We start from the raw sequence: 16,978 nt of genomic DNA, 5'->3' as shown, positions 1-16,978 counted from the left end.
AATCATAATGCTTTTACAGTTCTTTTGAAATTATGAAATACATATTTTTTCATACAGGAAAAACAGGAGCAAAGGTGGTACCAGCAAGCGGGCTGCTTGACCCATCACAGTGCAGTCAGCGTAGTGACTGGAGTGCTGGTTTCCCTGGTTTTGTCTGTAACTCTACTGTCAGTTTTCACCGACTGGCATTTAATAACCCATCTCCATCTACTCTTCTTTGGAAAGATGTCATCATTTCTAACTCCTTTGGTAAGTTTTTTAGTTTATTTGCTTTGCACAATAAAAAAGACCCCTAGTAAACTCCCAGTAAACATGTAAAATGTTCCTGATTGCTGACTGTGCTAAGATAAAGCTTTCCTTTTTATTACATTGCCATTTTTTTCTTTTCCTTGTTGTCCTTTTTTTTCTTTATCCTTTTCTACTTATTTTCTTCTATTTTCCCATAATTATTTACCTTATTTTTTCTCTATCTTTTCTTCCTTCTCATTGTTTTTTCTTTTACACTTTCTATTCTTTCCCTTTCCTGTTTCTTTTATTTATTTTTTCCTTTTTAGTTACTATTCCTTTTCATGTTCCTTCTTTCTTTCACCCCCTCTCTTTTAATACTCTTTTGGCCAGATCTCAGGATTTTTTCACCCCTAATTTTTTTATGTTCAATTTAGGTCTCACAGTTGTTCCCTGCTTACCTAAACGTTTAACGCACCAGAATGGATGGATGGCCTTACTACCTAATGCTGATACCTTCAATTGGTATTTCAGTAATGTGAATTTCATCACAAATATTTCATACACTGCCACATTCTATGGCTTTAAGGTAAGTAATATAGTTATTTTGCAGATGAACCACATTTGTGATAAGACCTGTAAGGCTGCATTCACACTAGCCTCCCTCATTTGTTTTATTTGAAAATAGGAATTATTTGGATAGCGTACATATACTTTATGCTCCACAGATCAATGTCTCCTATGTTTGAACGTACTTGTGTTTTTACATGCATTTAGGCACATTCAGAGTATCTAATCGGACCATGAACACACATAATTCTTTCTCTAGATGCAGCTAAACTAAATACATCTAAATGCAGGTAAACACACACAGTGTGAATTATACCATTTAAAACCATTACATGCAATTATATGCATTTGGAAATGTCCTATAAGTGCATAGAAATGCCTATTTATCAGTACTAGAATGACTTAGGCCTAACAGTGCTATAAAGAGCCAATATAGAATAATCTTAAATAGAGCATTTTATAATTAGAATGAGGCTCTAATTGAAAGTAAGAACATAGGCCCAATCAGGGGCGGACTGACCATTTGGAAACTCGGGCACTGCCCGAGAGCCCAGGGTCAGTAGGGGGCCCCATGAGATGCCCCTGGTACTTTTTTCATAGGCTTTTTTGAGTTTGGGCAAGGACGCAGGGGCCCCATGATCCCCTATTGCCCGGGGCCCCATGAGTTGTCAGTCCGCCCCTGGGCCCAATACGAAAGTGGTCACTGATTTCCTACTGAGTTGCACTTTTCTAATCTTGGCCATTGATGGCTGCTACAAATCGCTGATACATATTCTTCAGTCATGATTCCTGCAGAGCTGGTCAGTGAATTACTGTATGTCCAGATCACTATCTGACCTTGCCACGAAGCTTTCATTTTTGTAAAACAAATGGCATCTCCTGCTACCCTAGGTTCACACCTAAACATTTTCTGCAGCGTTATGCAGAAACACAATACTGTCCATTTAACATGATTTCCTATGGGACACGTTCACATCTCCGTGCTTTCACCCTGTGCATTTTTTGGAAAGGGTCAGGGACTTTTTTGAATGCAAAAAGTTGCATTTTTGGTTCTATAGACTTCAATGGAAACACTTCAGAAAAGCATGTAGTGCATTTTTGTTGCATTTTAAAACTGCCTAGCAACAATAAAAAAAAGCTCAAAACACATCAAAAACACAGGTACAAAAACGCAATGCAGAAACAGCTCAAATGCAAACTGCATAGGTGTGAACCTAGCCTTTGACAGGTTCCGTTTTAAGAATTTCTCCACACTCCTGCAGATTTAATTGATGTCTCGCTAAGGTGTGTCTTGAAAAAGCTGTTATTTAATGCTGACGTGTAGGCGTATTTTAGTTACCATGGTCCATCTTGCAACAATGTAAGTATGTATGCACACCACCCCACTTTTTCATCTTATCCAATCAGAGGACACTTTGCATTCATTGGGAAGATGTTCTCTCAACTGCCAAGTCAGTAACTTCCTATGTTCACTATGCAGCAGGTCAGCTGCTCGGCAGGGGACACAGAGGCCAGTGCCTTCTACAGTGAATTCCAGCTTCAGTGAGGATAGGCCAGGTATTTCACATACATACCTACATTGGTCCAACTTGGACTAATGCAGCTATGCAAGATAGTCCATGACTAGACTTCAGAATGTTAGAATGCATCTCTTGGGGTTGATTTACGAAAACTGGAGAGTGCAAAATCTGCTTCAGCTGTGCATGGTAGCCAAACGGCTTCCAACTTTGGCTTGTTCAATTAAGCTTTCACAATAAAACCTGAAAGATGACTGGTTTCTATGCAGAGCTGCTCCAGATTTTGTACTCCCCAGTTTTAGTAAATACCCCCCTTGAGTCTGCTATTAGCTGGGTAGGTTTGTGAGCTACTTCCATTTTATGAGTTTGCCATACTTTTCTTGCTATGTTACGGTGAAAATCACCAATATGTTTTAACCTCCCTGGCGGTATTCCCGAGTGTAACTCAGGGTAAAGTTTCAGCACCACATGCGGTAATCCCGAGCTACACTCAGGAATACCCTGCAGCATTGCTCTGGGATCTCTTCTTCACTTACCTTGTCCTGCGCTCCTGCGATGTCCCTCCTGCAGCATACCCGGCCATCTCCTCTGGCCGATGCCGGCATCTGTGTTCCGGGTTCCGTTCCCTGTGACGTTGGGATGTACGGGGACAGAACTGGCGGGAAATTTGAAAATTTTACAAGTGACATTCACTAAAATCACATAGTAAAACATTACTGTATCAAACCATTTCCAATACTGTACATTTTGTTCTGTGCCCTGCCTGCATTTTTACTGTTCTTTCTGCCTTGAAACTGGGAAATGTCCATGGCATCCAAAAAGCATCCCTTTAGGTGAAAAGCGGTTTTAGACCGGCTAGAGAACAGCGATAGTGAATTAGAACTACTTGCAGAATTGAGTGATAATGATTCGTGGGGAAATTCATCATCAGACACTGAAAACGATTTTGCGACTGCTCAGTGATGTGCGAACTTGGCGCTATATTTCAAATGTCAGTGTTTTTGGTTTGATTATATTATTGAATAAAATGTATTATTATGATATTATTATTTTTTATGATTATTTATTAAAGTATAATTTATGATTTTGTGTTTCAAATTTTAACATATCCGGGATGTTTACTAGACTCTTGTTCGGACAGATTTCAGTGAGTTATTCCTAAAAATTACAGGCCTACAATAAAAAAACTACAGATTTCCATGCAAAAAAATGTACCACTTTGAGTACAGAAATATGGACTTAATCAGACCGTTAGGGAGGCTACGACAAGCATGTGGAAGATTAGGCACGGAAAAAAATGCAACACCATAGCACACAGTTTCTCACACTGCAATATCTTTGACCTTTTTATTACTAAAGCTGGCCATACATGGATTGAAATTTGACTGGTTAAGCAGGGAATGTTCAAATTTAAATCCATATATGGGCACTGTGGTTGTACAGAAGGTGATCTACCAATCGACTTCTGTACAACCACCTTGTCGGCTTTTCCCTGTTCCAGACTATAGCATGCAACGCTGATCAGTGTATTCTGATGGTGGGGATTTCTCCCCGATTTCTCCCCTATTTCAGAATACAATAAAATAGCAAGAGAATTCCCCCATCCCCCTCGAATGTGTAGACGGGGGAATCGGGTCATTTTTTTTTCCGCTGGTTGAAAAGTGACTCAACTATGGGCTACCTAAGAAGTGACCAGAGAGGACTGTAAACTCTTGCTTTTAAAACTTGCAACAAGCTTTTAATTGTCCAATCTAATATTTGCCTTACTAGTTAGACTATATGAGCTAATAGCTAGCTAATATAGCCATCAGGCAGCAGACAACCAATAATCACACGTAGAGGAAGAAGGGAGTCTTACCATCTGCACTTTGCTACCATAAATCCAGGAATGGCATTTTTTCAAGAAACAGAATACTCAAACTGCAGAATTCTACTTTTGGGTGATTTAGTTGTATTGGGATATCCATTGTTCTTCTATTGCTGCACTATATTACATTTATTATTATGTTATGTTCTTATATTTTTTACAGAGCGAGGACTATGTGATGATATCACACAACCTAACTCAGCAGCCAGATGTGTTTCAAATAACTGATGTGCGTAATGGGTCCACACAGCCTCTGAGCTATAATAACAATACCAATGGTGACTGGTACTTCAATGACAACACAACTACTCTGACCTACCTGGGTAGGTGTACATTTACAGTAGTTTGGCTGCCAATCAACTATTTTCCCAGCATGGCCGGATCTAAGGGGATGGTGGGGTGGGCTGTTCCCCCCCAGATGTCATTTGCGCCCCCCCCCAATGCCCCCTGCCCATCTCAAACACTGTGCCCGACTGCTGAGCTTTTTTCCTATCCCTGCATACAGAGAAGGCACAGGCATGAGAGCTCCTCCTCCTCACACAGCAAATATCTGTGAATTCAGATTCCCACATGCAGCCACGTTCTGTACAGTGTGGGGGCGTGTACATAGTAGAATAAGTGGGAGAAGTATGAAGTGGGCGGGATTCCTGGAGGAATGGGCGGGGCATGAGGTAAGCAGCTCAGGGGCAGTGCCGTGAGCTGCATGCAGTTTCGAAGGGGAGTGGAAAACTGAGATTGGTGAATGGAGGACAGATGATGAGTTGGTCTGCTGAGCATGGGGAAGTTATTTATGGGGTGGGGAGGGCAGACATCTTCACTTCCAGTGTGTGGACTGGTAACAGCAGGGGGCAGAAATACTGTCTGTGTTCAGCCAGACAAGTCATTCCTCATTGTTCCTCTAGTTTGCTCCACTCACCCCCTCCCCCCCATGGTGTATTTGTAGAGTTATATTGCATGCTATGGAGCTCTGATGTACATGAAACATCCCTGCTGTCTGCAGATATATATACCATCACCCTGCCGGTATAACTCTTCTATATATTATATCCTCCTATATGTCATCTCACCTCCCTGACAGGTCTGCAGATATGTATATCATCACTCTGCCGGTATAACTCTTCTATATATTATATCCTCCTATAATGGTCGTGAGAACCACAATCGGGTTCAGGGTAGGATGTCTGCTGCTATTCCTAATTTTGAGAAATGAATTGCACGTGCACGCCAGAAAATGATCACACTGACAACTGTCCAGTATAACCACGTCCTCATCTCTGTTTATTGCAGGGCGGTGCTTAACCTTTTATACATAGAGAACAATAGAGTATACGTCACTATTATATAAATATGATCATAGTCTAAAAAGCAAATTTTGGTTGGCAGAAATGTAGAAAGAAGGCAGGAACTTGAAGCTTGCTTGTGCTCGTTATCTCTTCACTCCCTTCACTCCCTCACATATTCATATTTCCTGTTGTATATATTCAATGGGAAACTGAATAGGCATTTTACCAAATCCATCACACTCCTATATGTCATCCCATCTCCCTGACATGTCTGCGGATATATATACCATCACCCTGCCGGTATAACTCTTCTATATATTATATCCTCCTATATGTCATCTCACCTCCATGACGTGTCTGCAGATATATATACCATCACCCTGCCGGCATAACTCTTCTTTATATTATATCCTCCCAGGGGTGGACTGACAACTCATGGGGCCCCCGGGCAATAGGGGATCATGGGGCCCCTGTGTCCTTGCCCAAACTCAAAAAAGCCTATGAAAAAGGTACCAGGGGCATCTCATGGGGCCCCCTACTGACCCCGGGCCTTCGGGCAGTGCCCAAGTTTCCAAATGGTCAGTCCACCTCTGTATCCTCCTATGTCATCTCACCTCCCTGACATGTCTGCGGATATATATACCATCACCCTGCCGGTATAACTCTTCTATATATTATATCCTCCTATATGTCATCTCACCTCCCTGACATGTCTGCGGATATATATACCATCACCCTGCCGGTATTACTCTTCTATATATTATATCCTCCTATATGTCATCTCACCTCCATGACATGTCTGCGGATATATATACCATCACCCTGCCGGTATTACTCTTCTATATATTATATCCTCCTATATGTCATCTCACCTCCATGACATGTCTGCGGATATATATACCATCACCCTGCCGGTATAACTCTTCTATATATTATAGCCCTCTATATGTCATCTCACCTCCCTGACATGTCTGCGGATATATACCATCACCCTGCTGGTATAACTCTTCTATATATTATATCCTCCTATATGTCATCTCACTTCTCTGACCTGTCTGCGGATATATATACAAGGTGATGCCATGTTAGTAATTTGTGTAATATTCCCTATAGTGTCCCCAGCTACTATAAAGGAATCTAACCTTTCTGATGTTATAGAATGATGCTATAACTCATCTGTATATTATTTATTACAGGTACTATATTATTTAGCACTGGCAATTTTCATATACCGTATTTTTTATATTCATTTCAGTCCTTGCCCTAAGAAGCTTACAATCTAAGGTGCTGACATCAAGTGCATACACAGGCCAATTTTTAGAAAGGAGCCAATTAACCTACCAGCATGTGCCACCAGGCAAAGGGAGAATATGCAAACACCACACAGTTAGTGCCCAGGTTGGGATTCAAACCAAGGACCCCAGTACTGCAAGGCAGGCGTGCTAAGATCTAAACCACTGTGCTATCCATACAGTGTCCTCATCTCATATTATTCTATATAGGATCTAACCTTTCTGACATGTCTGCAGTTATAGGGTGATTTAATAACTGGTCTGTATGTTATGCCCTGTAATGGATATAACCTTCCTGATGTGTCTGTCGCTACTGGTATGATGTTATAACTCCTAATCCACTTGTAATGAATTGTATTGTAGCTGTACTCCTTTCTTTTAGCCCTGGTTCACACTGATGTGGTGTGGAATTTGCAGCGTTTTCAGTGTGAATTCTGCACCGCATCAGAATCACACCCCGTTCATGTGAACAGCTGCGAGTGTGTATGTTAAGTTAACAACACCCCGAAAGCGGTCCGCAAAACACAGTGCGATCTGCAGACTCGGATCTCATGGGTGTGAATACCCATGCAATCCAATTCTAGTGCAAACCCAAAAAAAGGTCCTGTACATTTTTGGTGCGGGTGCGTTGCGAATAGAGCCATACAAAATATATGGCTCCAATCACACCGCACACAAATTGTATGTGATTTGCACAGGAATGTGGTGCGGTTCCTGCGCGAATCACATGTGATGTACCGCACCGCACAGATGTGAACCCGGGCTTATAGGCTTTATTCACTTGGCTTTAAAAAAACACATTTACAAGCAGATCTTATTTACAGATCTGAATGCAGCTCCAATGGAGACATTTACACAGGTGCGTAAACATGCAGGTCAGTAAAGCTCCTTTCACACTTCTGTGGTGCGGTTTGCCCACAGCACACGTGCAGAGCAGCTCACCCGTGTGTTTACAAGATAACTACACTTTCTGTAGAGTTATATTGTGTCCTTTGTGTTTGGTGCGCTTTTTGAAAGTGCAACAAAACTCTTGCAATGGGCTGTATAAAAAAAATGCACATGTCCATGCATAAAAATGCCTCTAGCTTTTCTTGGGTTGCGTCCTACATGCAAGGGAGAATGTCACCAGCAAACTGAGGATCACTAATATGGGTCCAAAAGTTTTAATGAACGATCACATAGTTACAGCAAGGCAACATTTCGGAGACTCACAAGACCCCTTCATCATGCACGTGTTTGTTTCCAGCCGACGCTCTCTGCAGCACCCACTTATACACACAGTCGTTTTTTACGCAGGAACATGTGTATTTGGATTGTGCACGTTTTTTCCTACATGCATACACACATGTGCACTCATTTGCAAGTAAAATACCGTGCACCTCTCCAATGAGTGCCTTCTTCCATCGCTGCACTGCATACAGCCTGGGCACAGGCAGCAGAGCTTCTCCTCCCCACACACCGTAGCTGAGCTTGGATTCTTTTACACACAACCTCAGTCTGCACAGTGTGCAGGAATGGGAGTAGAAGCTTTGTCAAGTGTCCTGGCAACAGCAACCCCTGTCCTTCATTCTGCTGACTCTTGTCCTTGGCTCAGCTGACCCCTTAAACTGCCCTGCTGACCCCTGTCCTCTTCCCTTTTGACTCCTGTCCCCTGCCCTGCTGACCCCTATACACTGCTCTGCAAGCTACTGACCTTATCCTCTGCCCAGTTGACCTCCCATCCTCTGCCCCCCTGACATTTTTTACTGCACCCTCATATCAGACAGGCTAGATCCAGCCTGTTTCCCAGCACATCTGAGCAATTCCAAGCCTACTGCTGCCTGAAGTTTCTCAGCTTTCTTTGGCTAACCTGAACTGCCTATTCTTTCCAAATTCTTTCTGAGACCAGACAGTGCCCGCCTGACACAGCTTGTCTGACATGTGTCAAATAAAATAATTGCTTATAGCATCAAGTACAAGTAAAGCAAACATTTTTAAGAGCATTCTATCAATTTGTTGAATCGTTAGCAGGGTCAATTCAACATTTGTTTTTGACTGCAGTCATGGAAGGTACAGGATGGAAAATGTTTCTGGATTACACAAATTTCAGTGTATAGAGTTTTTGTTCAGGAAAGCCCATTCATTCCAAAATGGAATGTTAAAAGCAAACAAAATTTTGAAGTACTTTCAAATGACAAAATAAAATATATAGTGTTGCGCTCCCAAACCTCAAATCAATATATTATGATTTGATCTCTATTTTAAAGATTAAGAATGATGTGTACGAATAAACTTATATACTAATTTTCTTATACTTTGAATTTATACAAATAATTAATGTGCATGAATAAATATACTGCAAATAAATAACAAAAAATAAAATATAAAAATAAAAATAATAAAAAATAAAAATAATGTCCCAAAAAAGTGACTTTGTGCTGGAAAATCTTCAATTTACAATGATTGGTGACTGCTTGTGAATCCTCCCTTAAGTAAAGATGTGCGCTCACCTCATAAGAAGCCTGCAATTAGGCTATATAAACTTGTGGTTCACCTCCTTTGGAATCTGCTTGTTTAGAACTCCTGCTTTAGGATATCCATGGTGTGCAACATATGCTATAGGATGAATCTCCTCTCCAGCGGATGCAATTCATCTATTTTTTCATCTCCATACGATTCACCACATACAAAAAAGATCTCGACATGGTGCTTTATCTTTTATATAAGTGTGACTTTTATTTGCTCAAAATATGGCACTCACATATTAGGTGTGCGGATAGTGGTAGCACAAATACAATCCAAGACCGCCGCTGATTGTCGGAGCTGTGTGCTCGTGGTCCGGCAAACAGACTGACTCCCTCCGAGTGACGTTACAGTCCCACCCCTTAGAGGGTATTTACAAGGAGTTTTTGTTTACTTTCTGGCTCGCAAGATATTTCCATTACTTTCAAATGACATTTGTCAGGTCATCGAATGTACTGAGAATTAGCATAAAAATGTTCAATTGTTTGAAAATCTGCTGGTGTATGACCAAATTGGTCTATAAGATGTGGAGTGGCAAAGCCTTCAGCTGTGAGAAAGCCGGCAGCCACAATAGTCACATCAATGGTCCTGCTGTCCTGCATGAGCTGTTACAGTAAATGGGAAGACTGCTATCTGTCTCCAAATATCACCCAAACTGTACTCTCTGCTCCTCGCACGACCTCATGCTTTCTAGCTCCCTTGTCTCCTCCTCCCATGCTCGTCTCTAGGACTTCTCCGGAGCTTCCCCCATCCTCTAGAACTCTCTACCCCAATGTATCAGACTATCGCCTACTCTGTCCACTTTTAGGCGATCTCTGAAAACGTATCTCTTCAAGGAAGCCTACCCTGACCTCAGCTAATAATGAAATCTTCTATTCCTCCTACCAGTCCATCCCCCATAGTTACTACCTTTTGTACCACTAGCCCCTCCCTCTTAGATTGTAAACTCCAAGGAGCAGGCCCTTCTCTCCCTCTTGTATTGAACTGTATTGTTGCTGTATTGTTTCCCTTTATATTGTAAAGCGCTGAGCAAACTGTTGGCGCTATATAAATCCTGTATAATAATAATAATCTATTTTGAAGTCTTTGAATTCACATATAATAAATACGTTTCACAGCATAGATCACTATGAAATGAAATTGATGTCAGAAATATTACTTTACTGTGGTGGTTACAGATCAGTTTGTGTTTCCATTCGAACAGCATACCTAAAAAATATTATTTTAAATAATAGGTCTTACTTTTCTAGTTCTTTCTTTGAAGTAGACTCTATGGGAAGCTTGTATTGCCTCAAAGAGGTGGTGATGTGAAGATAAGGGACAGACCTGAGGAGCAGTTTTTTTAAAAGTGCATTAACAAACATTGTACAGTAGAACAGAACCTATGAGATATTGAACCAGACAGTATTCAAGTCTAGTTTATAGTTGCTAATGAGAACTGACAGCACAGTATAATCAGAGTTAAATATGTTAAACATTACTCCACTGCCCCTCCTTAACATTGCAAAGCTAGGTGGGATTTTTAAGAAAGCAAGGAAAACATTTAAAAAGCCGCATTTAACATTTTTTTTAGCTATATTAATGAGAACATTTAATAAAATTAAGTAGGCATTATTTCAATTTGGCTAAGTAGAAATATATTTTCATTTTATGTACACTTGGCAGATACTGTTATTTAGGATGTTGTGGTAATGTACTCATTTTTATGCTTAAACAATGGCATTATTTTTGCAGTGTCTGGAAAACGCAAGCTCCGCAGGCGTGCAGTGGCAGGAATGCTGGATACAACCATGTCTAACACAAATGTGTACTTCATGGTCTATCAGTGCTACTTCAAAAATTGCATCGCTCCTCTTCCTTCTCCTCCTCCTACCACAGCACCAACACCTACTAAGTATGAGTAAGTATGAGCACATACAAAAAGACAATCCCCTTCATATAAACAGCATGAGAGTTTGTCTGTCTTTATTATTATTTAGATAGTTACATAGTTAGTCTGGCTGAAAAAAGTCAAAAGTCCATTCAGTTCAACCATAAAAAAAAAAAGTAATAATCCTACACCCACAGTTGATGCAGAGGAAGGCAAAAAAACTCAGCAAAGTATGATCTAATTTGCTCCTGCAGGGGAAAGAATTAATTCCTGATCCCCCGAGAGGCAATCAGATATTCCCTGGATCAACTTTACCTATAAATGTTAGTAACCAGTTATATTCCCTGTATCTAGGAAGAATCCAGGCCTTTTTTAAAGCAATCCACTGAGCTGGCCAGAATGAACTCTTGAGGGAGTCTATTCAATCCCAGACGCTATATAGTTTATAAATATATTAAAAAGTAAGGGTCCCAACACTGAACCTTGGGGTACACCACTGACAACCCTAGACCATTCAGAGTATGAATCATTAATCACTACTCTCTGAATACGATCTTTTAGCCAGTTTTCTATCCATTACATACTGATTTTTCCAAGCCTATAGACTTTACCTTACACATTAGCCGTGTGTGGGGAACTGTGTCAAACGTTTTTGCAAAATCCAAGTATACCACGTCCACCCCCGCACCTCTGTCCAAGTATACCATGTCCACCGTTACCCCACTGTCCAAGTATACCAAGTCCACCGCCATACCTCTGTCCAAACATACCACGTCCACCTCCACCCCACTGTCCAAGTATACCAAGTCCACTGCCACACCTCTGTCCAAACATCCCACGTCCACTGCCATCCCTCTGTCCAAGGTTTTGCTCACCTCCTCATAAAAAGAAATTAGATTTGTTTGACAACTTCTGTCTTTCATGAATCCATGCTGTCTGTTGCTTAAAATATTTTTTCCAGCAAGAACTCATCTATGTGGTCTTTTATTAAACTCTCCAGTATCTTCCCAACTAACAGGTCTATAATTACTTGGTAAATATTTTGACCCCTTTTTAAATATAGGCACCACATTGGCCTTATGCCAATCCAGTAGTACTATGCCAGTCACTAAAGAATCCCTAAAATTAGAAACAATGGCTTTGATCATACAGGATTAATATAGCACCAACAGTTTGCTCAGCGCTTTACAATATACAGGGAGACAATACAGCAACGATACAGTTGAATACAAGAAGGTAAGGATGGCCCTGCTCCTTGGAGCTTACAATCTAAGTCTTGAATACATTTTATTTATTAACTACTTAGCTACTACCAGCTCTGGAAGGTTTTACCCCCTTCATGACCAGGCTATTTTTTGCTATCTAGCACTGCGCTATTTTAACTAGTAATTGCGCAATCATGCAACACTGTACTCAAATTACATTTTTTTTTCACACAAGTAGAGCCTTCTTTTGGTGGTTTTTGATCACCACTGGGTTTTTTATTTTTAGCAATATAAATGAAAAAACACCAACCATTTTGACAAAAAATTCTGCTTTCTGCTATAAAACGTATCCAATAAACAAATTTTAAAAATCTAATTTCTTCATAAATTTTGGCCAAAAATTATTCTGCCAAATATCTTTGGTAATAAAGGACTTATAATGGGACTGCAATAGTGCAGCGCGCAATCTGACACTAACTGACACTGGGAGGGAACTGACTAACTGCCACTGACATCACCAGTGACACTAATACAGTGATCAGTGATAATACTATACATTGTCACTGTACTTATGACATTGGCTGGGAAGAGGTTAATAACTAGGGCACTCAGGGGGGTTAAATGTGTGCCTAACAATGTGTTATGTGTGCTGCTTTTACTAAAAGATCTTTGTTATACCTGCATAGTAAAGCAGAAATAAAAAACAAACAGAGAAACTGTTCCCTCAGTACAGAGTCCAGTGTTGATTGTCAACACAGGGCTCTAGGATGTGGTTGAACACAGCCGATCAGCAGGTCCTGGCCATGAATCATGAGTCGAGCCTTGCTGACTGACTCCCGCTGTGTACAATCATAGGGGGTGTTGGCAGGGGCGCACATGAGCATGCCCTAAACCTGGAAGCAGGCAGCGATGTATCAGTATGTTGCTTTGCCTGCACAGGCCACTAATCCGCAGTACATTGCAGGTGGGTGGTCCTTAAGTGGTTAAGATAAGGTACTGTAGATGTTTTTGTGCTTAAAATACAGTTAAGAGTTTCCCTTTTTTTCCATTCCATTGGCAGTGGTTCAAATTTTAGATTGCCCCTCACAAACTTACACAGCAATAAAAATCTCAGGTTTTACCTTTGTAAAGAAAATCTGTTTTATGGGTTACCTGAGGTCCATTGGAGAGTATACACGGGTAAACCTTTTACTGGTAACTGGTGAGTTGCCACTTGTGATTTTTTTTTTGTATTACAAAGCAGGAGTGCTTTATCGAAAAAGGTTCAATCCAAAATAATTGAGTGCCTGTAGAGAGCATCGACATGGTACACCCAGTACAGTAATAATGGAGAATATTCAGATAAACATCATCATTGCAGATAAAATAAGAATCCAGTTAGGCATTCCTAATCACACATTGAACAGTAACAGATCACAAGCAGTTCTGAAGTAAAGATTAGGGCACACTGAGTTCATGGAAATAGATTCAACAGCAGGGGTGGGGAGTAAGGTTTAGGAGGGTAAAAAGGGGGAAGAAGGGGGAGGAGGAGGGGTCATACAAAGCTCACATCATATCTCCTATGGGTACTGAACCCAGAAACAAGGATAAGCCCAACCATGGATCCAACTACCACGACGTCAAGGGAGAGCCACACCTTGTCATATTTCCATGGACATCCACGATTCAAGGTAGGTATGTTTATACATGGGGAGTATGGCATTAATCGTGGTCTCCCAAGACAACACAGCAGGGGGTGTCCGCCAAGGTCCTCCTCAGCAGTATTTCTTTCTTTGCATAATATAAGAGATAAGATATTAATAATTGTAGGTGCTGAGAGAGTTGCACATCCTCATAAATGCAAAACAGGAGAAACAGGTAGGGCCAACTGCAGTCAGAGGTTAAGTAATTCAAAATTCTCTGACCAGAAAGGAGTGATTTTGGGGCACCCCCAAAACATATGTAGGTATGTTCCCGGGTGGAACCGGCAGCGGGTACAGATAAGGTCTTGCTCTGGGTACATCCTATACAGGTTTACTATACAGGCGTATAGTAAACCCTGTACAAAACTTGTACCTGTATCAATTTGCCCCTAAAGGAAATTACCAACTTAGGGCCCTGTTCTAAACAGTCCTCCCAATCTTCCTCTTCAAGGGAGGGGACATCCTCCTTCCAGAGTTCCCATAGTTGATCAATTTTGGGGGAGTCTACACACAATAATGCCCCATATAGGGAGGATAAAGGGTTTTGAAGGTCTCCCTGGGATAGCAGCTCCTCAAAGGCTCGGCCTGGAGGGTAAGCAGTATTGAAAATTTCACTCTGATTGCATGCTGTAATTGGAAATGGCGAAACAGCATCCCCTGCTGCAGATGCAACAGACAAGAAAGCTGTGAAAAAGGCAGCAGGACTTCAGAGGGCATAATATCAGCCAAAGTTTTGATGCCATACCGTGCCAATAGTTGAGGATCTGGTACAGAGCGAAGATGTAAAAAAGGAGGGATTACCCCAAAGAGGCTGGGCTGGAAACCATTGGTTAGGTCTCATAAGTCTGCGTCTAGCCATCATCCACACTCTCAGAGTAGCTTGCGTGGGGCCAGAGACATCATCATACGCTTTATGCCCCCTATACACTATATTACGGAGGTCAGCCAAGGAGCCCAGGTAGGCTGCCTCCAGACAAACAGTAGTTTTAGATCGAAATCCCCAAACCACCAGTAGACCATCACTAGCATCACCACCCAATAATAAATCTGGAAATTTGGATGGGCCAGGCCAACCAGACGAGGTGTAAAGTGGATTTAGCTAGATGTAAATGTTGTGGCCCAGTGAGCTAAGTTAAGTAAAAGCCGGATAGTGGCGTGGAACCTGTCCACATCCGGGCAAGGGACCATATTAAAATCTCCTATAGTCAAAACATTACTTGTGGTTTTTAATAAAGTCTTTTCCTATATGTTGCACTTAGTTAGTGCCCTCTGATGTGTCCTTTATATACTGCAGCGATAACTTCAGTCTCATTGGGAAGCTGCCAAGGATATCTTTGGACCTATCGACTTTTTAGTATAATCCTACATCCTCACTGTACATTCACTTGTATGATTATGTTGTAGCTCAGCTGTATCCCTACCTGCACCATTCTTGATAATTCTCTGTTGTACTAATATTAAAAAAAGGCAATTCAATTTTGGTTGCTCGATACTCAAACACCGTCTTAAGGTCATCCATTATTTATTCAAGGACCTTTTACATTTTTGCTGTCAATATGGAGAAAACATGATTAAAGTGTTACTAAACCCAGGACCCTGCATTCACTATATCTGATCTCCCACAGTACATAGAACATAGAAGTGCAATTATTTTTGTGAATATAAACTGCTAAATACCTTTTCTCATCAGCAGTTAGAGGAGTCTTGTGACTTCAGCAGAGCGTTGGTTAAAGCTTGTTGGAGGAGTTTTCTTTCTGCTCTAGGAGGATGCAAAACCCCTGACCTCTTTCTGGACAGTGCTGATTGGCCCTGTGCTGATTGCATGCACTCTCCCAAGAAAAAAACCCTCTCTAGTAATACACACTAAACTGAGCATGTGCATGTGGCTAAGAGTTCAGTCTGTCTTATCAGGAGATAAGCCATGGACATTTGAACAAGAGGAGGAGCAGAGAAGACAGGATCAAATGACCTTTTTACACAATGCAGAGGATTAACCCCTTAGGTTTCACAAAGAGCATGACAAGCATGCTTTACTGCATATACAGGAAAAATTTAAATGTTGATGTACCTGCAACCACTGGTGAAAGGAAAGAAAATTCCCCATTAACAAAGTCAGTGTAGATGGGGAAATCCCACCCACACCGCTATAGTGCTCTGCAATGAGGAGCCTTCTCTGCTCTTAATGGCTGTAGCCACTGGCAGTAATCACATGCAAAAAAGTCTGACAGGCTGGTTGTACTGAAGTTGATTAATGGATCAACTTTAGCACATCCAGCCTGCCCAGAGGCGTCCCTTGGGTAGGTGTCACCCAGTGCGGTAACACTTGGTGACACCCCCTCCGACGATCCCTGCAGAATGGATTGGATCTGCAGATTGAGCATAATGGATCGGACTCCGATCCATTATGCTCAATCCGCAGATCTGATGCAGGGATTGTCAGCTTGCTTTTACAACTTACCTTTTTGTGGAGCGAGTCCGGTGTCACCCCGTGCAGTCGTGTCACCAGGTGCGGACCACACCCCCCGCACCTGCCTCGGGATGCCACTGAGCCTGCCCATGGATAGATCAAAGGGCACAGGTGTTATTCCAATTTGGCTGCAAAAGTGGAAATACACTTTAAGAAGGCGGGTTGATAGCCATCTTAATTGCATACTCCTAAAAATCAGGAGGCAATAGTTTGTATTTTGACTAAAATATGTACACTTGCCATCTCATCATTGTACTCATGTCTGGTGAGTCCTTAACTAGGACTTTACAGGGTACAAAAAATTATGCTTTTTAAGTTCTGACCACACTCAGTGAAACATTTTAGAGAATCTAACCTCACCCATTCTGTTCCAAACTAGGAAAAAGTGGAGCCTTTAAGTAAAAAACAGTGCTGGTGAGTCTACTCAAAATGAGAGACCTAAAAAATATAAGAAAAGTGATGTGCTCATGGGGGGTGGTTGTCTTTTCTTTTGTTTCA

The 16,978-nt window shown here is 41.4% G+C and overlaps 1 protein-coding gene across 1 annotated transcript in view; it reads left to right on the top strand.

The window, feature by feature from the left end:
• The window catches only part of LOC149470395 (fibrocystin-L-like), a 278,175-nt gene that overhangs the window by 180,854 nt on the left and 80,343 nt on the right, over positions 1-16,978 (top strand). Inside the window, exons 52-55 of the mRNA XM_089664464.1 lie at positions 58-249; positions 663-814; positions 4,343-4,502; positions 10,991-11,156. Coding sequence (XP_089520590.1) covers positions 58-249; positions 663-814; positions 4,343-4,502; positions 10,991-11,156 — 670 coding nt within the window. The remainder of the gene's footprint in view (positions 1-57; positions 250-662; positions 815-4,342; positions 4,503-10,990; positions 11,157-16,978) is intronic.

The sequence above is a fragment of the Staurois parvus genome, unplaced genomic scaffold, assembly GCF_062004578.1.
Source record: "Staurois parvus isolate SC_StPar_1 unplaced genomic scaffold, SC_StPar_1.0 ptg000047l, whole genome shotgun sequence".
Classification (NCBI taxonomy): domain Eukaryota; kingdom Metazoa; phylum Chordata; class Amphibia; order Anura; family Ranidae; genus Staurois; species Staurois parvus.
The sequence above is the reverse complement of the archived record's forward strand: the minus strand, read 5'-3'. Positions and strand labels throughout refer to the sequence as shown.